This window comes from Tachyglossus aculeatus, chromosome 21 (genome assembly GCF_015852505.1).
Source record: "Tachyglossus aculeatus isolate mTacAcu1 chromosome 21, mTacAcu1.pri, whole genome shotgun sequence".
NCBI lineage: Eukaryota > Metazoa > Chordata > Mammalia > Monotremata > Tachyglossidae > Tachyglossus > Tachyglossus aculeatus.
In genome coordinates, this window is record NC_052086.1 from 24,151,616 (window position 1) to 24,178,601 (window position 26,986).

At 44.7% G+C, this 26,986-nt stretch overlaps 2 protein-coding genes across 2 annotated transcripts in view; both read left to right on the top strand.

The window, feature by feature from the left end:
• The first annotated feature begins 1,780 nt into the window (after nt 1-1,780).
• Nucleotides 1,781-16,631, top strand: PSMD9 (proteasome 26S subunit, non-ATPase 9). The gene is made up of 6 exons (XM_038763159.1): nt 1,781-1,970; nt 4,887-4,989; nt 9,156-9,349; nt 10,567-10,668; nt 12,875-12,963; nt 15,182-16,631. Exons 1-6 carry the CDS (start codon nt 1,839-1,841, stop codon nt 15,207-15,209), a joined length of 648 nt encoding a protein of 215 aa, XP_038619087.1. The 5' UTR covers nt 1,781-1,838; the 3' UTR covers nt 15,210-16,631.
• Nucleotides 16,632-22,642: 6,011 nt separating this feature from the next.
• CFAP251 (cilia and flagella associated protein 251) overlaps nt 22,643-26,986 on the top strand; it is a 71,364-nt gene continuing 67,020 nt past the window's right edge. Inside the window, exons 1-2 of the mRNA XM_038763613.1 lie at nt 22,643-22,832; nt 26,184-26,388. Of these exons, the coding sequence (XP_038619541.1) occupies nt 26,203-26,388 (186 nt within the window). The 5' untranslated portion in view covers nt 22,643-22,832; nt 26,184-26,202. The remainder of the gene's footprint in view (nt 22,833-26,183; nt 26,389-26,986) is intronic.

A 26,986-nucleotide genomic window follows, 5' to 3' on the forward strand; every position in this document is an offset into this window, starting at 1 on the left:
TGTGAGCCTATTGTTGGGTAGGGACCGCCTCTATATGTTGCCAACTTGGACTTCCCAGGCGCTTAGTCCGGTGCTCTGCATACAGTAAGCGCTCAATAAATATGATTGAATGAATGAATGAATGAATGTCCACATGTTTTATTTTGCTGTCTGTCACCCCCTTCTAGACTGTAAGCCTATTGTTGGGTAGGGGCCGCCTCTGTATGTTGCCAAGTTGTACTTCCCAAGCGCTTAGTCTAGTGCTCTGCACACAGTAAGCACTCAATAAATACGATTGAATGAATGAATGAATGTCCACATGTTTTGTTTTGCTGTCTCCCCCTTCTAGACTGTAAGCTTATTGTTGGGTAGGGACCGCCTCTATATATTGCTAACTTGTACATCCCAAGGGCTTTTTCCGGTGCTCTGCACACAGTAAGCGCTCAGAATGAATGAATGAATACGATTGAATGAATGAATATGATTGAATGAATTAACACCAAATGAATGAATACAATTGAATGAATGAATTAATGCTGAATGAATGAATATGATTGAATGAATGAATTAATGCTGAATGAATGAATATGAAAGAATGAATGAATATGATTGAATGAATGAATATGATTGAATGAATGAATTAACACCACATGAATGAATACAATTGAATGAATGAATTAATGCCAAATGAATGAATATGATTGAATGAATGAATTAATGCTGAATGAATGAATACGATTGAATGAATGAATGAATGCTGAATGAATGAATGCGATTGAATGAATGAATGAATTAATGCTGAATGAATGAATACGATTGAATGAATGAATGAATTAATGCCAAAGGAATGAATATGATTGAATGAATGAATGATGAATGAATGAATATGATTGACAGAATGAATGAATTAATACTCAATGAATGAATATGATTGACTGAATGAATGAATGCTGAATGAATGAATATGATTGAATGAATGAATTAATGCTGAATGAATGACTATGATTGAATGAATGAATGCATTAATGCTGAAATGAATGAATGAATTAATGCCAAATGAATGAATATGATTGACTGAATGAATGAATTAATGCTGAATGAATACGATTGAAAGAATGAATGAATGAATGCTGAATGAATGAATTTGATTGAATGAATGAATTAATGCTGAATGAATGAATACGAATGAATGAATTAATTAATTAATTAATGCCGAATGGATGCGATTGAATGAATGAATGAATGAATGCTGAATGAATGAATATGATTGAATGAATGAATTAATGCTGAATGAATGAATACGATTGAATGAATGAATTAATGCTGAATGAATTAACACTAAATGAATGAATTAACGCTGAATGAATGAATTAATGTTGAATGAATGACTACGATTGAATGAATTAATGAATTAATGCTGAATGAATGAATATGATTGAATGAATGAATTAATATTGAATGAATGACTACGATTGAATGAATGAATACGATTGAATGAATGAACGCTGAAGGAATGAATGCGATTGAATGAATGAATACGATTGAATGAATGAACGCTGAAGGAATGAATGCGATTGAATGAATGAATGAACGCTGAATGAATGAATACGATAGAATGAATGAATGAATGAACGCTGAATGAATGAATACGATTGACTGAACGAACGAATGAACGCTGCACGGTCCCGCCCCCCCGGGTCCCTCTAGCCCCGCCCCCGAGCCGGAGCGGCCCCGCCCCCCGGGGGCTCGTTGGGCCCGCGCGCCTGCGCGGTTTGTCCCGGCGGGGGAGCCGTAGGCGGAGTCCCCGCTGCGGTCCGCGTCTCCTCAGGGAGGGCGGCGCCTCGTGAGGAGAGGCCGCCATGTCGGGGGCTGAGGCGGCGCGGAGCGGGGCCGGCCCCCCGCCGGTGACCGTCGGCGACGTGCAGGAGCTGGTGCGCAGGAAGGAGGACATCGAGGCGAAGATCAAGGCCTACTATGACGTCCTGGAGGAGGTGAGGCGGGCGGACGCCGACATTCCCCCTCCCCTCCTCAGGGGGAAGGGAAGGCTTCTAGGAGGAGGTGTGCCTTCAGTAAAGGCCTGAGATGGGGGACTCCAGTGATCTGTCCGTCTGTGTGACCTTGGGCAAGTCACTAAACATCTCTGACCCTCAGTGACCTCATCTGTCAAATGGGGATGAACACTGTGAGCCCCACGTGGGACAGCTTGATCACCTTGTATCCCCACCAGCGCTCAGAACAGTGCTCTGCACATAGTAAGCGCTTAACAAATGCCATTATTATTAATAATAATTATAATCATTATTAATACATATTAATATTAATATAATTATACTGATATAATTATGTATTCGTCATCATTAATAATAATTATAATAATCATTAATGCATATTAAAATTATATTAATATAATTATATATTCATCATCATTATCAGTAATAATCATGATAATTATTAATGCACATTAATATTAATATTACATTGTTGTAATTATATATTAATAATTATAATATTATTGTAGTAATTATAGTGTGATTATTATTAATGATTAATGTTATCATTATTAAGGCATTTATTAAGCGCCTACTACGCGCAAAGCGCTGTTCTAAGCGCTGGGGAGGTGATATTTTTGTCACCTAAATAAATGCTTTTGTTATTTAATAAACTTATTTATTATTTAATAATCATAAAAGTAATAAATAAATAATTATTTTGTTAGTGTGTTTGGTTTGGTTCTCCGTCTCCCCCATCTTACCTCCTTCCCTTCCCCACAGCACCTGTGTATATGTTTGTACATATTTATTACTCTTTATTTATTTTACTTGTACATATCTATTCTATTTTTTTTATTTTGTTAGTCTGTTTGGTTTGGTTCTCTGTCTCCCCCTTTTAGACTGTGAGCCCGCTGTTGGGTAGGGGCTGTCTCTATATGTTGCCAACTTGGACTTCCCAAGCGCTTAGTACAGTGCTCTGCACCTAGTAAGCACTCAATAAATACGATTGATTGATTGATTGATTTGTTCTCTGTCTCCCCCTTCTAGACTGTGAGCCCACTGCTGGGTAGGGACTGTCTCTAGATGTTGCCAACTTGGACTTCCCAAGCACTTAGTCCAGTGCTCTGCACACAGTAAGCCCTCAATAAATACGACTGATGATGATGGTGATGACAAGGTGATCAGGTGGCCCCACCGGGGGGCTCACAGTCTTCATCCCCATTTTCCAGGTGAGGGCACTGAGGCCCAGAGAAGTGAAGTGACTTGCCCAAAGTCACACAGCTGACGGCGGAACTGGGATTTGAACCCATGACCTCTGACTCCAAAGTCCGTGCTCTTTCCACTGAGCCACGCTGTATATATGTTTGTACGTATTTATTACTCTGTTTTATTTGTACATATTTACTCCATTTTATTTTGTTTAATGTGTTTTGTTTCGTTGTCTGTCTCCCCCTTCTAGACTGTGAGCCCGCTGTTGGGTAGGGACCGTCTCTATATGTTGCCAACTTGTACTTCCCAAGTGCTTAGTACAGTGCTCTGCACACAGTAAGCGGTCAATAAATACGATGCCCTCCATCTGCCCATCCGCCAAGCTAGCTCTCTTCCTCCCTTCAAGGCCCTACTGAGAGCTCACCTCCTCCAGGAGGCCTTCCCACACTGAGCCCCTTCCTTCCTCTCCCCCTCAATCAATCAATCAATCAATCGTATTTATTGAGTGCTTACTGTGTGCAGAGCACTGTACTAAACGCTTGGGAAGTACAAGTCGGCAACACATAGAGACAGTCCCTACCCAACAGTGGGCTCACAGTCTAGAAGGGGGAGACAGAGAACAAAACCAAACATACTAACAAAATAAAATAAGTAGAATAGATATGTACAAGTAAGATAAATAAATAAATAGAGTAATAAATATGTACAAACATATATACAGGTGCTGTGGGGAAGGGAAGGAGGTAAGATGGGGGGGTGGAGAGGGGGACGAGGGGGAGAGGAAGGAAGGGGCTCAGTTTGGGAAGGCCTCCTGGAGGAGGTGAGCTCTCGGGCCTTGAAGGGAGGAAGAGAGCTAGCTTGGCGGGTGGGCGAAGGGAGGGCATTCCAGGCCCGGGGGAGGACGTGGGCCGGGGGTCGACGGCGGGACGGGCGAGAACGAGGTATGGTGAGGAGATTAGCGGCGGCAGAGGAGCGGAGGGTGCGGGCTGGGCTGGAGAAGGAGAGAAGGGAGGTGAGGTAGGAGGGGGCGAGGTGATTCATTCATTCAATCGTATTTATTGAGCGCTTACTGTGTGCAGAGCACTGTACTAAGTGCTTGGGAAGTACAAGTTGGCAACATATAGAGACAGTCCCTACCCAACAGTGGGCTCACAGTCTAAAAAGTGGGCTCACAGTGGAAAGTACAATTCAGCAACAGAGACAATCGCTACCCAACAGTCTAGAATGGGGGAGACGAACAACAAAACAAAACAAATAGACAGGCACCAATAGCACCAAAATAGATAAATATAATTATAGGTGTGTACACATCATTAATAAAATAAATAGAATTATAAATTTGTACAAATATACACAAGTGCTGTGGGACAGGGAAGAGGAGGAGGAGCAGAGGAAAAAGGGGGGGCTTAGTCTGGATTGACTGTGAGACAGGGACTTTGTCCAACCTGATTAGCTCCCATCTACCCAGCACTTAGGACAGTACCTGGCGTGTAGTAAGTGCTTAACAAGTACCATAATCAAACAAACAAAAACAAGAATAAACTGGGCAGCGGCTTGTTGGAATCAGTTTAAACCAGTATTCCATATTTCAGCATTGCTGGTTGGAGAGTGACAATATTTGTCCTTGTATGCATACAGAAAAATGTAGACGGATGGGCAATGATGATTTAAGTTTCATGAAATCTATGAACCGCATTTCTTCTCCAGCAAAAAGGAGTTGGGATGAATGAACCTCTGGTGGACACGGAGGGATATCCCCGGGCAGATGTGGACATCTATCAAGTCCGAACTGCAAGGCACAACATTATCTGTAAGTAATCTGTATGTAGAGCAGTTCCTTCCCCAAGTTTAGCAGGTTGAGGTAAACATTCCCTGTCAAATGTTAATGCCTTCAAATGCCCAACATCGCGGTTCTTTTGCTTTTGATTCCAGAAAGTGGTTAAAAAGAAAGGAGGAAAAGGAAAGTGTAAGAAATATTGAGGTGGTGGGGTTCAAACTTGGGGAAAGGTTGAAATCTAGAATCTGTAAATTCAGGGGAACACTTGTCTATATTGGATCAAATCCAAGATTAGGCAGAAAGCAGGGGAAGGCCCCTCTCTGTACTTCTCTGGATGTTGGCTGAGTCCAGGAAAGGGGATAGTCACTAGGGAGGGGAGTAAGCGCTCAATAAATACGATTGATTGATTGATTGATTTTGCTGTGAGCATGGATTTCTCCCCTCATATCTTAAGGTCGATTTTTCCTTTTTCCACTTTCATACATACTGTTGATTGATTAATTGACTGATTGATTTCACCTCCATTACTGAACCCCTTGTGGTTGCTAACAGTTTGTACATTGGAAGTAAAGTGTCTGGCTCAGCATTAGTGTAAGAAAGGGAAATGGGTCATAGATGGGCAGGAAGCTACCTCATTTTATGTGTCCCTCCATTTGTGTGACCTGTAAGAGGGGGCTTCTGGGAGAGTACAGTGCAGTAGAGGAGGTAGTCACTATTCCTGCCCACATGGGAGAAGAGAGAGTAGAGACAGAAAATAAAATAAATTGCGTAGGGGTATGTACATGAGCACTGGGGGAGGGGTAACTATTCAAGTGTTTAAGGGGTACAGACCAAGAGTGCATAGGTGATGCAGAAAGGAGGACTTAGGGAAGGACTTAGGCTTCATCAGGGAAGGTCTCTTGGAGAAGATGTGATTTTAGTAGGGCTTTGAAGGTGGGAAGAGTGGTGGTGTGTCAGGAATGAAGGGAGAGGGAGGCCAGAGATGGGATAATAATAATAATGATGGCATTTGTTAAGCGCTTACTATGTGCAAAGCACTGTTGTAAGTGCTAGGGGGATACAAAGGGATCAGGTTGTCCCATGTGGGGCTCAGTCTTACCCCATTTTGCAGATGAGGCAGCTGAGGCCCAGAGAAGTTAAGTGACTTGCCCAAAGTCACACAGCTGACAAGTGGCGGAGCGGGGATTAGAACCCCTGACCTCTGGCTCCCAAGCCCGGGCTCTTTCCCACTGAGCCACATTGTGGGCAAGAGGACGGTGGCGAGGCAGATGATATTGGGGTATAGTGAGTTGGTGTTAGAGGAGTTAGCGTGCCGGCTGGGTTGTAGTAGGAGATCAGGGAGGTGAGTAGGAAAGGGTGAGTGCTTCAAAGCCGATGGTAAAGGGGTTTTCTTTGATGTGGAGGTAGTTTGGTCCTACTGGGACTTAACTGTTGATGTGAGAGCAATGCTCCTCTGAATAGTAGGGGACCAGGAAAGATGCATTATTCATTTTCCTGGACCACATGTGCAAGTGGGCGAGAGAGTTTCTCTCAGAGACCCTCAGGTCACTGTGGACAGTGGGATTTTTATTCTTATTCTTTGGTAATGGTATTTGTTAAGTGCTTAGTTATGTGTAAAGCACTGTTCTAAGCACTGGGGTAGATGTAAATCAGTCAGGTCGGACACAGGTCCTGTCCAATATGGGGCTTACAGTCTAAGTAAGTGGGAGAACAGGGATTGAATCTTCATTTTTATAGTTGAGGAATCTGAGGCACAGAGAAGTTAAATGATTTGGCCATCATCACACAGCACAGGAGTGGTGGAGCCGGGATTAGAACCCAAGTCCTCTGACTCCCAGGCCTGTGCTCTTTCCACACAGCGCTGAAGGAGAACTCGGTTATAATATTTGATCATTATCATCATAAATCTTTATTAAGCATGCTACAGGGTGCCAAACTCTGCTGGGAAAAATACAGTGAAAATTAGCGGACACAATTCTGGCCTTCTAGAGGCATTGACAGTTTCAAAAGGAAATCCCCCCGCGTACTTAATAGAAGACACTTAAATTGGTACAATGCTTTAAAAAATGTTCCTATTATGTAGGGAGTCTCAGATGAATTGGCATTGTACTGTGAAAACTGCACTCAGTCCCAGTGTGTTAGAAATAACTAGATGCTGTGGGAAACCTGTTTTGGGAGGAAACATGGAATGTAAATGAAAGAAAGTTAGTGTCATGTTTCCAAGTTGTTACCTTGCTTTGACAGATTGGTTTTATGTAAATAAAGATTCCTTGTTCACTGAGGCAGTGGGGTCTAGATGCTAGTGTACTGAATTCAAAGTCTCATTTGTAGGATCTGTTTATGATTGGTCAATGGCTTAATAATAATAAAAATAATTATGGTACTTGTTAAGCTCTTACTGTGTGCCAAGCATTGTTCTAAACACTGGGGCAGATCCAAGTTAATCAGCTGGACACAGTTCCTGTCCCACACTGGGGCTCACACTCTTAATCTCCATTTTACAGATGAGGGGACTGAGGCACAGAGAAGTTAAGTGACTTGCCCAAGGTCAAGAGAAGCAGCGTGGCTCAGTGGAAAGAGCCGGGGCTTTGGAGTCAGAGGTCATGGGTTCAAGTCCCAGCTCCACCACTTGTCAGCTGTGTGACTTTGGTCAAGTTACTTCACTTCTCTGGGCCTCAGTTCCCTCATCTGTAAAATGGGGATTAAGACTGTGAGCCCCCCGTGGGACAACCTGATCACCTTGTAACCTCCGCACATAGTAAGCGCTTAATAAATGACATTAAAAAAAAAAAGGTCACACAGGAGAAACATGGTGGAGCTGGGATTAGAACCCAGGACCTTCTAACTCCCAGACCCATGCTCTATCCACTAAGTCACACTCCTTCCAGGGCTGCTTGCTGCTGCCTTCTGGCTACCAGCCAATTCTTGGCTAATCTCCCCTGTCCTTTGCTTCTACATGAAAAATGGTAATGACTGTAGTCAGTAGTATTTGGAATACCTTTTGAGGTCCATGTAGAGTCTTGCAGGAAAAGGAGGGTGTATCCTTTTAGCGTGGAATCACATCTCACGCCTAGTTGTAGAGGTTGGATTTTGAAGAAGTAGTTGTCAACTCAAAATAACCACTCTGTATACAGAGTGCTGCCCAATGGAAGATGCTTAAAAATTATATTCCTACTGCAACCCAGTCCACACACTTCTCTCCTCTAACACCAACCTACTCATTGTATCTCGAGCTCGTCAATCTTGACACCAACCCCTTGCCCACGTCCTGCCTCTGGCCTGAAATACCTTCCCTCCTCATATCTGACAGACCACCACTCTCCCCATCTTCTAAGCTGTATCAGAAGCACATCTCTTCCAAGAGACCTTTTCTAAGCCCTCATTTCTTCTTATCCCATTACATACTGCATCGCCATTACACTGGGATTTGCACCTTTCATTCACCCCCCACTCAGCCCCACAGCACTGATGTGCACATCCATAATTTATGTAATGTCTCTTTCCCCTTCTCGACTGTAAACTTGTGGGCAGGGAACGTGTCTACAAACTTTTATTGTACTCTCCCATGTGCTTCGTTCAGTGCTCAGCACAGGCTGGAAGTCAGAATGTCATGGGTTCTAATCTTGGCTCGGCCACTTGTGTGCTGTGTGGCCTTGGACGAGTCATTTTACTTCTCTGTGTGCCAGTTACCTCATCTGCAAAACAGGGATTAAAACTGTGAGCCCCAAATGTGACAAGTGGCTATATCATCATCATCATCAATCGTATTTATTGAGCACTTACTGTGTGAAGAGCACTGTACTAAGCTCTTGGGAAGTACAAGTTGGCAACATATAGAGACAGTCCCTACCCAACAGTGGGCTCGCAGTCTAAAAGGGGGAGACAGAGAACAAAACCAAACATACTAACAAAATAAAATAAATAGAATAGATATGTACAAGTAAAATAAATAAATAAATAGAGTAACAAATATGTACAGACATATATACTGGTTATACAGGCTATATCCAACCCGATTTGCTTGTATCCACCCCAGCGCTTAGTATGGTGCCTGGCACATAGTAAGCACTTAACAAATACCATTATTATTATGATTATTAATAATGATGATGATAAATATGATTGCTATTAAGGCAGAAGTAAAGCCTCCTCTCTTGGGATCTTCTAGCTTCCTTTACTGGGCCTTTTTCTCCTCCTAGGTTTGCAGAATGACCACAAGGCAATTATGAAGCAGGTGGAAGAAGCCCTGCACCAGCTGCACGCCCGCGAGAAGGAGAAGCAAGCGAAGGATGCCGCTGAAGCCCAAGACGAGGCCAGAAGCCAGAGCCAGAACCTCCCGCGGGCATTTGCCAAAGTGACCGATGTCACGGCCGGCTCTCCTGCAAGCAATTCGGTGAGCTTGGCCTTCGCCAGGCCTGGAACCCGGAGACCCTGTTGGGTGGGCAGGCTAATCCAAGATAATCCTTGCCCATATGAGTGCCCTGATTTCTTGATCGGAAAAACTGCAGGCGTTTGCGGCTGGTGAGCTCGCTCCTCTGTGTTTGGATTGAGTTGGATGATAATCCTTTCTGCTGCTGTGAGGGTGATTTTGGATGCGTTTGCCGTTTTTGATTCGCTTTCTGCCAGGTGCTGTCCTGCTGAGGGTCCAGGCAAAGCCAAACAGGCAGGAAAGGCAGGGAGAGCTAACGGATCAGCTTCTCTGCTGGGAGCAGGGATCAGTGAATGCCACTGCATGTTAACTGTTAAACCAAGCTGCCACCTGTCTGGACTGTAAGCTCCTTGTGGGCGTGGATCCTCTCTGCTGATTCTGCTGCCCTCTCCCAAGTGCTTAGTACCCTGTCCTGCACACCATAAGCACCCAATAGGTAATAATTGTGGTATTTGTTAAGCGCTTACTATGTGCCAGGCACCGTACTAAGTGCTAAAGTAGATATAAGTTAATTGGGTTGGACACAGTCCCTGTACCACCTGGGGCTCACAGGCTTAATTCCCATTTTACAGATGAGGAAACCGAGGCACAGAGAAGTGAAGTGACTGGTCCAAGATCACCCAGCAGACAAGTGGCAGAGCCAGGATTGTTACCCAGGTCCTCTGACTCCCAGGGCCATGTTCTCCCTCGTATTTAGACTGTGAGCCCCATGGGCAACCTGATTATCTTGTACCTATTACCCTAGCCCTTATTAGAGTGTTTGACACATAATAAATGTCAATACTACAATCATTATTATTATTATTATTATCATCCCATTGATTCGTTAATGATATTTGCAGTCAGTCTCTGCCAGTTCTTACCCCTTGGCAGTCTGTGTCCCACATGTTCTAGAATGTTCTCAAGCCAAGTAGAGGCCAAGGGCTTCTCACCAGAAACATAAAGAGAAGGATAATATTCCTACCCAATCCAGTGTGGACCCCACGGAGATGTGGCAATCTAGCCCGAGTCTTCATTTGTCACGTCCGTTTCCCCTGTTGTCCTCAAAAGGGGAAAAACTCCTTCCGCTTATCTTTAGGTCTTCCTTCCAAGTGTCATTAGAGCTGAAAAAAATATTTGCAGGGAAAGAAAAAAATCCAGCCCAGTTTGTGTTTTACGGTCTCCTCTCTCTTTCTCATCAGGGCCTGCAAGTTGACGATGAGATCGTTGAGTTTGGCTCTGTAAACGCTGACAACTTCCAGACGTTGCACAACATCAGCACTGTGGTGCAGCACAGTGAAGGGGTGAGATGGACACTTGGGGCATGTCTGTTCTGTCATATGGGAATCACCAAGGGCTCCTTGGAAACAGAATGTAATAGTGTCTTCATACGTACCTGGGCAAGCATGTTGTCCTGTGTCCCTGGGCTTTCCCACCTCAGATCGTTGGATCAGGACTCAGGAAATCACAGTTGCGGTGTGGCTGGGGACGTTGGGGCCATTATAGAAATAGTATCCTTAACCTTAAGCTAATGGGATGAGTCCTCAGATGACAGTGGTGGTGGGTGAGGTGGAGATAAGGGGAGAGGAAGAGGAGATCAGATGATGGGGAGAGGGGAAAGGGTTGAGAAGAGGCTCCAAAGCTGTGCTGATTCAGGATGGGCTAGCTAAGCCAGAGCTGCTGTTGGCAATTCTGGGCTGGGAAATGGGACAGTAGCTGAGTGGGCTCCCAGGGTTCCAGTAGCTGCAGCGGTCCCAGCAGCTGGGCACCCCTTCGCCTGTGAAACATTATACCCAGTCTGTCTAGGCAAGTTTGGGTTGAGGCTCATGTATGACTCCTTGGACTCTGAGGTTGGGTGGGAAGAGCCTGGAGCTTGGTGAGGAATTCTGTTAAGGAACTGGGATTGGGCTGGGGGCGGTTGACATCCTGGTTTCACGTGCGGCTCATTTTTGGGGAATCTGCCCAGCCCATAAAGCTGAGGGGGTGAAGCGGAGGGGTTTACCCCCTCAGTGCCATCCAGTGAGGATGATGTTCCCCCACGTCTTGCCATCATGGAGTTGGCACCTTGGATAAGACCCAGAAAATAGAGTGTAGTGAATCAGGTGGTTTTTTAGTGTCCAAAACCAGCAGGGTTCTGGCAAATGATTCGACTTCAGACCTGCCATTGGGTCACCCGAGTCCCTTGACCAAAGCCTCCACGGCCTTCCTTGGATCTTTGGAACAAAGACTTACCCAGCATTGGTCTGGATCCCCTGCAGTCCTTGCTGATGGGAACTGGTTCAGATGTGAGGATTTCAGCTTGATCAAACCTCCCTTGGACGTGGATCAAATTGATGGTCATTGAACGTCGAGAAACAGCGGGGCCCTGTGGCCAGAGCATGGGCCTGGGAATCGGAAGGACCTGGATTCAAATCCTGGCTCTGCCGCTTGTCTGCTATGTGACCTTGGGCAAGTCATTTCATGTCTCTTGAGTCCCAGTTCCCTCATCTGTAAAATGATTAAAATTGCAAGCCCCATGTGGGACAGGGACTGGGTCCAACCTGATTAGCTTGTATCTACCCCAGCGCTTAGTACAGTGCCTAGCATGTAGTACGGGGATTAACAAATACCATTTTCCTGCCGGCCCATCAGTGTCCAGCTGCTTTGTCCAACTGCTTCCTCCTGATTTCTAGGAAAGCTGGGAAGTATGTGGGGTCAGCTAACCTGGGCTAGGATTGAAGCCTTTTCCAGTCAAGGAGGTGATTACTTCAGGCTTGAGATGCTGGCTCATAGGGGGGAAAGGATATTAGCTCACCCACCCCCAGTAGGCTGTTCTGATCCTGGGTGGGTAATTAAGGCTTCATGTCCCTCATGCTTGCGTCTGCTCCTGGCTCTCCCCATTAGAGATGATGTCTCCAATCAATCATCATCATCATCATCAATCGTATTTATTGAGCGCTTACTATGTGCAGAGCACTGTACTAAGCGCTTGGGAAGTACAAACTGACAACATATAGAGACAGTCCCTACCCAACAGTGGGCTTGCAGTCTAAAAGGGGGAGACAGAGAACAAAACCAAACATACTAACAAAATAAAATAAATAGAATAGATATGTACAAGTAAAATAAATAAATAAATAGAGTAATATGTACAAACATATATACATATATACAGGTGCTGTGGGGAAGGGAAGGAGGTAAGATGGGGGGGATGGAGAGGGGGACGAGGAGGAGAGGAAGGAAGGGGCTCAGTCTGGGAAGGCCTCCTGGAGGAGGTGAGCTCTCAGCAGGGCCTTGAAGGGAGGAAGAGAGCTAGCTTGGCGGATGGGCAGAGGGAGGGCATTCCAGGCCTGGCACAATCAATCAATCAATCAATCGTATTTATTGAGCGCTTACTGTGTGCAGAGCACTGTACTAAGCGCTTGGGAAGTTCAAGTTGGCAACATATAGAGACAGTCCTTACCCAAAGGGCCTGGTCACAGACTGGCCATTCCAGCCCAACGGTCTGACGGATGTTTGTTTGCCTTCCAGAGCCCACTGAGTGTAACGGTGATCCGAAGTGGTGAGAGGCGCCGGCTTCGACTCACCCCGATGCGTTGGGCAGGAAAAGGACTCCTGGGGTAGGTTGTGGATTTCTGTCTCCCACCGAGCCGAATGATGGCCCTTTGGCCATTCCCCGGGGACAGTGGCACTTTTCCAAATTGGGCCTTCGCCACATAGTGACTGGCCCCTGTCTAGTACCAGCTGTCATGGCAATATGTTTATTCATTTAGTCGTATGTGTTGAGCGCTTACTGTGTTTAAAGCATTGTACTAAGTTCTTAATTCAGGGAGCTCTTTGGGACCTCCCCACTGGGCAGATAGGCAAACCGAAACAGACAAGTTATGTGTGGCTTAATGGAAGCGGTGTGGCTTAATGGAAAGAGCCCAGGCTTGGGAGTCAGAGGATGTGGGTTCTAATCCCGGCTCTGCTAGTTGTCTGCTATGTGGCTTTGGACAAGCCACTTAACTTCTCTGTGCCTCAGTTATCTCATCTCTAAAATGGGGATGAAGACTACTGTGAGCTCCAAGTGGGACAACCTGATTACCTTGTATCTACCCCAGCGCTTAGAACTGTGCTTGGCACATAGTAAGCACTTAACAAATACCATTATTATTATTAACTTAGTTTTACTAATAATGGTGCCTGCTCAGCGCTGATGAGCCTGTAAACAAGCTGGCTTCTCTGTACAACACCAGCCAAGTCAGCATCTCCCCACGGCCAGCCGCTCCAGCTCTGCCCTCCCCTCAGAAACCAGCCAGAACCCCCAAAGGTGCGACCCAAGGTTTTTCTGTAGGATCCCCTGGCCTACCTGGGAATGCTGGAAACATGGCAATGAAATCATGGTGTCCAAAAGAATAGGTTTTTCATTTAAAAAAAAAAAAAAAAGCTGCCTCTCTGAGGTGATAGCTTCTCTGTACTCACGCCACACCCCAGAACACAATAAATAAACAATTAGAAAATGTTTCCAAGCACTGTACTGGAATAGGCAAAGACCCTGCCTCACATAGGGCTCACAGCCAAGGCGGTGGGATTAATTTAATTTAATACCTAAAATTTAGTAACAGGTATTCATTAAATTTAAATTAAACTTTAAGTATTAAATTTGTCATTTAATCAAGCCATGAACCCCATGTGGGACGGGGACTGTGTCCAGCCTGATTATCTTGCATCTAGCCGCAGCACTTAGTACAGTGCCTGGCAAACACAGTAAACGCCTAACGGAAAGAAAATAAAGCATGCTGTAGTCCCCACTTTATAGATCAGGAAACCCAGATACAAAGTAGTTTAAGTGACTTGCCTGATAGCACACAGCAGGAAAATGGTGGAGGCAGAATTAGAACCCAGGTCCTCTGGTGCCCAGGTTCTTTCCATTAGACCGTGCTTCTCTTATGTAACATATTTGATAGATAAGGCAGTGATAGAGTTAGAAATAGAGCCCCAGTCTCTTAAGAATTAATCTCATTAAGCAGCATGGCCTAGTAATAGAGCATAGGTCTAGAAATCACAAGGTTGTGGGTTCTAATCCCTGCTTCACCACTTGTCTGCTGTGTGGCCATGGGCAAGTCACTTCACTTCTCTGTGCCTCAGTTATCTCATCTTTACTACTACTAATAATAATAATTGTGGTATTACTGTGTGCCAGGCACTGTACTAAGCTCTGGGCCTTGGACAAAGTCCTCATCCTGCACGGGGCTCACAGTCTTAATCCCCATTTTACAGATGAGGTAACTGAGGTGACTTGCCCAAGGCCACACAGACAAGTGGTGGAGCCGGGATTAGAACCCATGACCTTCTGACTTCTAAGCCTGTGCTCTATCCAGTGTGCCGTGTTGCTTCCGAATGGGGGTTGAGTCTGTGAACACCACATGGGACAGGGACTGTGTCCAACTTGATTTGCTTGTATCCACCCCAGCGCTTAGTACAGTGCCGGGCACATAGTAAATGCTTAACAAATAGCATCATTATTATTATTATTAATCATCTAGAAGGTCAGTGTATCTCAGGATGATCATTTTTGTGATCCAGATTCATTCGTTCATTCAGTCGTATTTATTAAGCGCTTACTGTGTGCAGAGAACTGTAATAAGCGCTTGGGAAGTACAAATATAGAGACGGTTCCTACCCAACAATGGGCTCGCAGTCTAGCAGGGTGAGACAGACAAAAACAAAACGGATAATATAGTAAAATTAAAAGAAGGAAAACAGCCGCCATGTTACTAGGAGATTAATTTTTATAAATCAACTACAGAGTTTAAGTAAATCCCTTCCCCCTTTGTTTTTTTTTTTTTTTTCCAGCTGCAATATTGTTCCCTTGCAAAGATGATTGCGTCTCGGAGAACAATAAAAAACAAGAAGTCACCTCCTGTAGCACCTTGGATTCTGTTTTGGTTTGAAATGTCCCATCTGCAAGGGCTGATGAGGCTTAGGGGTTTGAAACAGGTTTGATATCTTGAATTCCAAATGTTAGAGGTGCTGCACTTAAAAGGGTTTTGACCGGCGTAGCCTGACTCCATTGTGGTTACTCTCATCTTTATGCTTTTTGGAGGCTTGTGCTGCCCCTGCTTTGGCTTGCAGTGGAAATTAATGTTTTTTTTTGTGGGGAGAGGGAACTGGAGAGAAGTTTGCCAAATACTTAGCTACTCAGTATTCTGGAACTGCTTTTTTTCCTCCACAAACAGATCTAGTTTGCAAAGTGCCGACTGGCCGCTCGTAACAATTAAAAAAAGGCCATTTGGTCCTGTCAGAAGCTAAGCTGCAGCTGTCAGTAGGGCTTAGCTGCCCACAGCTTTGAGGTCAGAATATGGCCAAAAGTGTGTACCTCTAAAGACTGTCATCCTTTAGTAAGGGAGCTGTCAAAGTGAGGGCAATTCTGATGAGGTTGAATTTCAGAATCCAAGTTTTCTGGGAGGAGTGGTTTTAAGGTGCTGTATAAAGAACATCTGCAGCAGTACTGAGTATGCTCAGAATGCTTTTGTACATAGACCAAACCGTCTTTCATAAAGATGGGACTCAGTTTGGTCCTTGTGGCACAGATGAGGCCTAAGCTGTACAGAGACAGTCGTTAAACCCCGACTCAGTATTTGTCTGTGTCTCCGCTCTGTTTTTGTTCATCAAATTTGGGGATTAAAAGTATGCAAATTTGTTCGAAACGTGGTTTTGGTCAAAGGTGCCCGTCTTAATGAACTCTTGTGCCTCCCTTGCTTTCTCGTCCTTGCACAATGTTCAGAGCGTTAAGGTGACAATCCCAGCCCGGGGGACAGAATTGACACTATTCATGGGGACTTCAGAGTTAACAGATCTAGACATTTTAGGTTTGGTTTTCCTAGAACTCTTATGATGCATTCCAGTGATTTCAAGTTTCGGCATTCTTTCCAACTTAAGCCCAGAGCCTGCATTTTCAGGGTCCATGGTGTGCTTTTTGCCATTGTTGCTGCTCCCCTCTGGAGTGTTTGCTTGGATCAGATGTCAGAGAACATAATAATTAGATCCTTATGTGTGACGTTGCATTTATCTTGGGTTCACTTGCCCACCTTGGGGTTTGTGCTGTGTAATTCTCTTTCCCTCATGGCAGGAACATCAAGCTGCCAAACTTGGTGCAATTCATTCATCATCAACCTATTGTTTCCGCAAAAATGTTGCATTTACTACTGTGCTTTTTGAATTAGAAGAGTTCTGACTAATAAGTATTTTTTAGTGTCTTTCCAGTAGGTCCCTGTCAGTTTAATAAACACAAAGCTGAGTCATCCAATTTATTGAATCTGTCCATTTCCTTGAATAGGGGTGACGGTTAGGTCAGGAAAGGGAGTTGGTGGCCAGGGGGAAGATATGGGAGTTATTCAAATTTCCCTCTTGTGTAACGAATCTCTACAAAAAGTACCATCATCGATTACCTTGAGCTGGCCTTTGAGTTGCTGACTTTAACCTGTCTCTTTCCCTGTTGATCTCCCCTTGAGAAATATCTATCATTCGATCAGTTATTGAATACTTTGTGCGAAACACTGTACTAAATGGTGGGAAGAATATAGTACAATAAAGTTGATAGATATGTTCCCTGCCCACCTAGAGCTTACCATCTAGAAGGGGAGACAGACATTTGTATAAATTGATATGTACATATGTGCTGTGGGGCTGAGGGTGGGGTGAATATCAAGTGATTTAAGGGTACATTCTAAATACAGAGTCATCACAGAAGGGAGGGGGAGTAGGGGAATTGAGGGTTTAATTGTGGAGGGCCGCTTGGGGAAGATGTGATTTTAATAAGGCTTTGAAGGTGGGGAGAGTTGTGGTTTGTTGTATATGAAGAGGAAGGAAATTTCAGGCCAGAAGAAGGAGATGGGTAAGGGGTCGGTGGCAGGATAGACAAGATGGAGGTACCGTGAGTAGGTTGGTGTTGGAGGGGAGAAGCGTGAAGGTTGGGATGTAGGAGATCAGCGAGGTTAAGATAGGAGGCGAGCTGATTGTGTGCTTTGTGTGCTTTAAAGCCGACGGTAAGGGTTTTCTGTTGGATGCAGAGGTGGATGGGCAACTGTTAGAGGTTTTAGAGTGGGGCAACGTGGACTGAACAGTATTTTATAAAAATGATCCAGGTAGCAAAGTGAAGTATAGACAGGCAAGGAGAGAGATGAGAGGCAGGGAGGTCAGCGAGGAGGTTGATGCAGTAGTCAAGGTGGGAAAGGGTAAGTGCTTGAATCATTCATTCATTCGTTTGTATTTATTGAGTGCTTACTGTGTGCAGAGCACTGTACTAAGCACTTGGAAAGTACAATTCAGCAGTAGAGATAATCCCTGCCCACACCGGGCTTACGGTCTAGGGATCAGTCAGTTTGGATGGTGAGGAAAGGGCATATTTTAGTGACCTTGTGAAGGTAGAACTGACAGTATGCGGTGATAGATTGAATGTGTGGGTGGAATGAGATGTTTCAAGGATAAGGCTAAGGTTGTGGGTTTGTGAGACGGTGGATAGTGGTGTCTATAGTGAGGGGAAAAATGAGGAGGGAAGAGTTTGGGTGGAAAGATGAGGAGTTCTGTTTTGGACATGTTTGAGGTGTCAGCGGGCTATCCAACTACAGATGTCCCGAAGGCAGGAGGAAACGTGAGGCTACAAAGAAGGAACGAAATTGGGGCTGGAGAGGTAGATTTGGGAATCATCCACATAATGGTAGTCAAAGCCGTGGGAGCGAATGAGTTCTCCAAGAGTGGGTGTAGATGGAAAGGGACCCAAAACAGCCTCAGGGGACTCCCACAGTTAGAGGGGGAGGCAGAGGAAGAGCCTGCAAAAGAGACTGAGAATGGGTGGCCAGAAAGACAGGAGCACCAAGAGAGTACTGTATCCTATTGTTACCATGCGCAAAGCTATGGAGTAGATGTTAGGTAACCAGATCAGACACAGTGTCAATCCCAAGTGGGGGTTCACACACTAGAGGGTAAGAAAAGCAGGAAGCAGCGTGGTCTAGTGAAAAGAGCATGGGCATGGGAATCAGAGGACCTGCGTTCTAATCCTGCCTCTACCACATGACTTTTGTGTGACCTTGGACAAGTCACTTAACTTCTCTGGGCCTCAATTCCTTCATCTGTAAAATGGGGCTTCAGTACCTCCTACTTATACTGTGTGCCCCATGTGGGACCAGATGTTTTTACCCCAGCGCTTCATGCAGTGCTGGGCACAGTTACTATTTTACCTCCATATTACAGATGAGGAAATAGGCACAAAAAGGTTAAGTGACTTGCTCAAGGTCACACACTCCAGCAGGCCAGTGGCAGAGCTGGGGTTAGAACCTGAAGTGTCCTGATAGGAGAGGGAGTTCCAGGCCAGAGGAAGGAAATGGATGAGAGTTTTTAGACTGTGAGCCCACTGTTGGGTAGGGACTGTCTCTATATGTTGCCAATTTGTACTTCCCAAGCGCTTAGTACAGGGCTCTGCACGTAGTAAGCGCTCAATAAATACGATGATGATGATGATGATGATGATGATGATGAGAGTTCGGTGGTGAGTAGGTTGTTTTGGTACTGTTCTTCCCACTGAGCCATGCTGTCTCCCCATGGTCACAGTCCCTAGTAATTCACTTTTAGTCTCCTTTCCTCCCTGTACATTCAGATAACATAGATTCATTTGAAAACACGAATTGGGTAATTTTCCCAGATTGCCTTTACCTTTGTGGTATCTGGTAGTTATGCCACTGTACTTGTTTAGCTGCTTCGGTCAAAGATTCATCCAGGTTTAACTGACTGTCTCTTGTTCAGTGAGGGCTAGAGCCCACGGGCTCCCCTCAACCATCCTCCCTCTCCCCACTGTCATATTAATGTCTGAGAGGGAGTTCTGAGTCAACCTGAATTGGACACTAATCATCACCACAAGGTAAATACAGTTGTTTTTAAATTTTTGATATTGTGCTAGTTGTTTTTTGTTGTTTTTGGTAGTTGATGAGTAACGGTTTAAGGGCTATGATTGATAAAGACTTTACACTAAAACATTATTTGCAAGTAAAACACTGAAATGATAATTATGGTATTTGTTAAGTGCTTACTATCATCAATCGTATTTATTGAGCGCTTACTGTGTGCAGAGCACTGTACTAAGCGCTTATGTGCTGGGCACTACTAGGCGCTGGGGTGGATGCAAGCAATTCGGGTTGGACACAGACCCTTTTCCACCTGAGACTCCCAGTCTCAATCCCCATTTTACAGATGAGGTAACAGAGGCACAGAGAAGTGAAGTGACTTGCCCAAGTTCACGCAGCAGACAAGTGGCGGAGCCAAGATCAGAACCCATGACCTTCCGACTTCCAGGCCCTTGTTCTATCCACTAGACCATATAATAATAATGGCATTTATTAAGCGCTTACTATGTGCAACGCACTGTTCTAAGCGCTGGGGAAATTCCAAGGTGATCAGGTTGTCCCACGGGGGGCTCACAGTCTTAATCCCCATTTTCCAGATGAGGTAACTGAGGCCCAGAGAAGTGAAGTGACTTGGCCAAGCTGGGATTTGAACCCATGACCTCTGACTCCAAAGCCCAGGCTCTTTCCACTGAGCCACGCCATATGTACAGGGTGGGAAATGGGCAAAGCGGTCTTGGCTTTTCTGTTTGCGTTTTGGGGGTTGGGGATCTTCTAAGAGTCGTCTTGTATTCCCAAGGGCTATCAGTAGCCACCTTATGCTAACCCCCATATTCTTGCCCCATCAGTACCCATAGATAAATCTAGTTAACTGCTGACTTTTGTTTTTATCATTTATCTATATTCTTACTCCATTAACTCCTTAATAGTTGCTTGTCTAGCCTGTGAGCAAGTGACAGTGTATTTTCATTTCTTTGTTGTACTTTCCCAAGTACTGATAATAGAGCTCTGCTCACAATAGGTGGTCAATAAAGAGATGATTGTCTACCTAACCTAGGCATATATATTCGCTAGTAAACACATACACTCTGCTCAACACACTCACTACTTGATAAAGGTGATTGTCGTCTAAATAATAATAATAATAATGGCATTTATCATCATCATCATCAATCGTATTTATTGAGCGCTTACTATGTGCAGAGCACTGTACTAAGCGCTTGGGAAGTACAAATTGGCAACATACAGAGACAGTCCCTACCCAACAGTGGGCTCACAGTCTAAAAGGGGAAGACAGAGAACAAAACCAAACATACTAACAAAATAAAATAAATAGAATAGATATGTACAAGTGAAATAAATAAATAAATAGAGTAATAAATATGTACAAACATAAGTGCTTACTATGTGCAAAGCACTGTTCTAAGCGCTGGGGAGGTTACAAGGTGATCAGGGTGTCCCACGGGGGGCTCACAGTCTTAATCCCCATTTTACAGATGAGGTCACTGAGGCACAGAGAATTAAGTGACTTGCCCAAAGTCATTGTTAAGCACTTACTCCATGCCAAGCACTGTTCTAAGCACTGGGGTAATAATAATGATGGCATTTATTAAGCACTGTGTGCAAAGCACTAGTGTAAGCGCTGGGGAGGTTACAAGATGATCAGGTTGTCCCACAGGGGGCTCACAGTATTAATCCCCATTTTACAGTTGAGGTAACTGAGGCACAGAGAAGTGACTTGCCCAAAGTCAGCTGACAATTGGCAGACCTGGGATTTGAACTCATGACCTCTGACTCCAAAGCCCGGGCTCTTTCCACGGAGCCACGCTGCTTCAGTAAGCAGGTTGTCCCACATAGAGCTCACGGTCTTAATCCCCATTTTACAGATGAGGTAACTGAGGCACAGAGAACTTAAGTGACTTGCCCAACATCACATAATAGACAAGTGGTGGGGCTGGGATTAGAACCCACGTCATCCCAAACCCGTGCTCTTGCCACTTGGCAATGCTGCTTCTCAATCTGGGCATATATATTCGCTAAAAACACCCCCCCACCCCCCACTGCTCAATAAAGGTGATTTCTACCTAACATGGGCACATATATATATATATATATATATACACACACACACATTCTCTGTGCTCAATAGAGGTGATTGACTACCTAACATGGGTATATATATATATATATATGTGTGTGTGTGTGTGTGTATATATATACATATATATTCAATCAATCAATCGTATTTATTGAGCACTTAGTGTGCAGAGCACTGTACTAAGCGCTTGGGAAGTATATATTCGATACCAAACACACACACTCTCTCCCTCTGTGTGCTCCATAGAGGTGATTGACTAACCTGGGCATATATCTTTGCTAGCAAACACACACACGTCAATAAAGGTGATTGTTCACCTAATTTGGGTGTATATATTCTCTAATAAACACATATTCTTTCTCTCCCTCTCCTCAGTAAAAATGATTGTCTACCCTAACCTGGGCGTATGTATTCGTTAACAAACTCTCCTTCTCTTCCTCCTCCTGACATACACACACACACACCCCTCCGCTTGGCACATAGTAAACGCTTTACAGACACCATTATTATTATTATCATTATTATTACCTCACGATATATATATATACACACGCGCGCACACACACACACACACACACACATTCTCTGTGCTCAATAGAGGTGATTGACTACCTAACATGGGCATATATGTGTGTGTGTGTGTATACACACACACATATATACACACATATATATACACACACATATACACACACACATATATACACACATATATACATATATGTATTTGCTACTATATATAGTAGCATATATATATATGCCCATGTTAGGTAGTCAATCACCTCTATTGAGCACAGAGAATGTGTGTGTGTGCGTGTATATATATATATATATATATATATCGTAAGGTAATAATAATGATAATAATAATATTAATATTAATAATAATAGAGGTGATTGACTAACCTGGGCATATATATATTTGCTAGCAAACACACACACGTCAGTAAAGGTGATTGTCCACCCAACTTGGGTGTGTATATATATATTCTCTAATAAACACATATTCTTTCTCTCCCTCTCAGTAAAAATGATTGTCTACCCTAACCTGGGCGTATGTATTCGTTAACAAATTCTCCTTCTCTTCCTCCTCCTGACACACACACACACACACCCCTCCGCTTGGCACATAGTAAGCGCTTAACAGACACCATTATTATTATTATTATTATTACCTCGCGATCTGGACAAGGTGCTCCCTCTAGAGCGCAAGTGGAGTACTGCAGCAGGCCCGGGGTTCTCTCCCCCCCCCCCCCCCCGGCGCCGTCGGGCGCTGCATTCGTTCGCAGCTGCCGGCAGGGGGCGCCCTTCCGGCACTCACGCCACTTCCGGTCCTCTCCCAGGTCCCACGTGGGGCTCCGCCTGGCCCGCCTGCTTTACGACCCGTCGTTCCTCGCGGTAGCAACGGTAGCCCTGGCAACGAGACCCGGCAACAAGCCGTATCCACGGAGCAGCCGCCGGCGGCCGCAGCATCAGCAACAGCGGCCTCGAGGCCCAGCGGAGGAGGCCACAGGTGGGAAAGATGAGGAGAGATCAATCAATCAATCAGTCATATTTATTGAGCGCTTACTATGTGCAGAGCACTGTACTAAGCGCTTGGGAAGTACAAATTGGCAACATACAGAGACAGTCCCTACCCAACAGTGGGCTGACAGTCTAAAATGGGGAGACAGAGGACAAAACCAAACATACTAACAAAATAAAATAAATAGAATAGATATGTACAAGTAAAATAAATAAATAAATAAATATAGAGTAATAAATATGTACAAACATATACATATATACAGGTGCTGTGGGGAAGGGAAGGAGGTAAGATGGGGGGGATGGAGAGGGGGACGAGGGGGGAGAGGAAGGAAGGGGCTCAGTCTGGGAAGGCCTCCTGGAGGAGGTGAGCTCTCAGCAGGGCCTTGAAGGGAGGAAGAGAGCTAGCTTGGCGGCTGGGCAGAGGGAGGGCATTCCAGGCCCGGGGGATGACGTGGGCCAGGGGTCGACGGCGGGACAGGCGAGAACGAGGTACGGTGAGATTAGCAGCAGAGGAGCGGAGGGTGCGGGGTGGGCTGGAGAAGGACAGAAGGGAGGTGAGGTAGGAGGGGGCGAGGGGATGGAGAGCCTTGAAGCCCAGGGTGAGGAGTTTCTGCCTGATGCGCAGATTGATTGGTAGCCACTGGAGATTTTTGAGGAGGGGAGTAAGATGCCCAGAGCGTTTCTGGACAAAGACAATCCGGGCAGCAGCATGAAGTATGGATTGAAGTGGGGAGGTATGGATTGAAGTGGGGAGGTCTAATCCATAATCAGGAGGTCTGATTCTCTGGAGAAGACACTAATGCTAGGAAAAGTCCAGGGAAAACATGGAAGAAGCAGATCAGCAGCTAGGTGGATAGAAACCATAACAACAATAACAGAAGAACCAGTAGAAATAATAATGATAATAATGATGGCATTTGTTAAGCACTTAATATGTGCAAAATGCTGTTGTAAGCGCTGGGGGGGGATACAAGGTGATCAAGTTGTCCCACATGGGGCTCACAGTCTTAATCCCCATTTTACAGATGAGGTAACTGAGGCTCAGAGAAGTTATTGACTTGCCCAAAGTCACACAGCAGACATTTGGCAGAGCCAGGATTAGAACCCATGACCTCTGACTCCCAAGCCCGTGCTCTTTCCACTGAGCCACGCTGCTTCCCAAAGGTTGTGGGAAGGTTGTGGACTACGGCAGAGGATAGGACGTTCTGGAGAAAGTATATCCATGGAGTCGCTATGAATCAGAAATGACTCGACGGCACTTAATAATAATAATAATAATAATGATGTCTTCTCCAGAGAATTAGTCCTGATTATGTGTCCAAATATGCTAATCTAAGTCGAGGCATTTGGCCTTCCCAAGACCATTTTGGCTTAATTTGCTCCAAAATCTGTTTGGTTTTTCAGGCAGTCCATGGTGTTCGCAAAAACGTTCTCTGACACCACATTTCAACAGAACCGATGCTCTTTCTATCCTGTTTCACTGTACTTTACCCCTCCCGATACCATTCCGTCAGGCTCACCGGCCTCCCCTGATCCTGGTCTTGGGGACAAGCCTCTGAGCCTCCATTTGGCTATTTTCAAGGAGCCAAAATTCCCATTTCCTCACTCAGTTCCATTCACTTTAGGATTTAGGTCATGGGTTCTAGTCCCAGCTCCACCACTTATCTGCTGGGTGACCTTGGGCAAGTCACTTCACTTAATAATAAAAATAGTAATAATTGTGATCATTATTATTATTATAGTATTTGTTAAGCACTTACTCCGTGCCAGGCACCGTACTAACCTCTGGGGTGGAAACAAACAAATCAGGTTGGACACAGTCCCTGTCCCACACGGGGCTCACAGTCTCAATCCCCATTTTACAGATGAGGGAACTGAGGCATAGAGAAGTAAAGCGATTTGCTCAAGGTCCCACTGGAGGCAAATGGCGGAGCTGGGAATTGAACCCATGACCTTCTTACTCCCGGGACCATACTCAATCCACTACACCACACTGGGCCTCGGTTCCCTTATCTGTAAAATGGGGATTGAGAGTGTGCGCCCCACCTGGGACAGGGACCATGTCCAGCTCGATGAGCTTGTAGTGATAATAATCGTGGTATTTATTAAGCACTCACTATGTGCCAGGCACTGTACAGTACTGGGGAAGATACAAGATAATTGGGTTGGACACAGCCCCACTGGGGCTCCCAGTCTCAATCCCCATTTTGCAGATGAGGTAATGGAGGCACAGAGAAGTGAAGTGACTTGCCTAAGGTCATACAACAGACAACTGGGAGCTGGAATTAGAACTCAGGACCTTCTGACTCTCAGGCTCCTGCCCTATCCACTAAGCCTTGCTGCTTCTGTTGTATCCACCCCAACACTTAGTACAGTGCTTGGCCCATAGCAAGCACTTAACAAATACCATCATTACTGTTATTGTATCAGTTAATGTCTCCCACTCCTTACCTCCACACAGGAACCCAAGAATCCCCCCCAACAGCCCCACTTCTGCTCCCACCCTCAACTGAATGCTGATCTGGATGAAAGAGAACTGGGAGGATAGGGATGAGGTGAAAGTGACAAAATACATAAGAATCAATCAGTGGTATATAATGAGTGCTCACGATGTGCAGCACTGTACTAAGCACTTGGGAGAGTACAATACAACAGAATTGGCAAACACATTCCCTACCCATAATGAGCTTACAGTCTAGAGGGGAATACTACATAATATTTTATTATAATATTAAGAATATTAGAGTTTTAGTGACCATTTAGTGACCAGTAAAAAATAAAATACCATTCATTCATTCATTCAATTGTATTTATTGAGCGCTTACTTTGTGCAGATTGCTGTACTAAGCTCTTTAAAAGTACAATTCAGCAACAGATAGACAATCCCTACCCAACAATGGGCTCACAGTCTAGAAGGGGGAGACGGACAACAAAACAAGTAGACATCAATAGCACCTGTATCTTCGGAACCCGCTAAGAATACAGTGCTAAATCTGTCTTATCAACCTCCACATCCAAATAGGAAAAAAAGGAACAATAAAAGTATACAAAATCTGTAATTTGGCTCAATATTAGCCGCTAGATAGAGAGCCCCTAAATCAGAGATCATTAGGCCAGGAAGTTTGGAACATGTTTTCCTGAGATTGCATGTAGTCTTCTCACTGTTACTTGTAATTCTAGTGTATTTGAGTCCCTTCAAGTTATACACCTCAGCACAATCTTACAGCAGAATTGTATATGAAGTCCAGTATTGTTCAATCATAGCTTTGTGTGTTGGAAATTCGTATTGCTTACCGCAGTGTGACATGGTGGCAATTGTAATATATAATCTTTACAGGAAACTTCCAAAGAAGAGGATGGCAGATAATGAAGACAATGCTTTAGAGGGAACACTGGAGGAGAATACAGAAATCGATCAAAGCACCGAGCAGACAGAAGCACCCCCAGAAACAACACAAGAAGACGAACCAGAGATCATAGAAACTCCTATAGATGTGGCCCTGGAAGATGATCAGGCAGCAGTCAGTATGGAGAATGAATTGGTGAGTTCTGTGAATGGATTGAGTGCCATTGTGCTTAGTACAGTGTTTTGCACACAGTAACTATTCAATAAATATGATTGGCTGAATAATTTGTCCATTAGTAAGTATGGGGTATAGCAAATCTTACGCTCCACAGCCCCTGTTTCTAAATTCCTGAAAATCGGAACCAACATACAGTTGCTTTGAAATATTTTTTTAATATTGTGAAAACTTGATAATAATAATAATAATGATGGTATTTGTTAAGCGCTTACTGTGTGCAAAGCACTGTTCTAAGTGCTGGGGGGGCTACAAGGTCATCAGGTTGTCCCACGTGGGACTCACAATCTTAATCCCCATTTATCCAGATGAGGGAACTGAGGCCCAGAGAAGTTAAGTGACTTGCCCAAAGTCACACAGCTGACAAGTGGTGGAGCCGGGATTTGAACCCATGACCTCTGACTCCAAAGCCCGTGCTCTTTCCACTGAGTCACGCTGCTTCTCTAATTATACTTGATCGTATAATGGTTCAGTATTTACGTTATAGAAAGCTGAAAGGATATTTATCATGAAACCAGAAGAATATTGTCAAGACAGGGCTTCTGTGATCCTGTCCTTA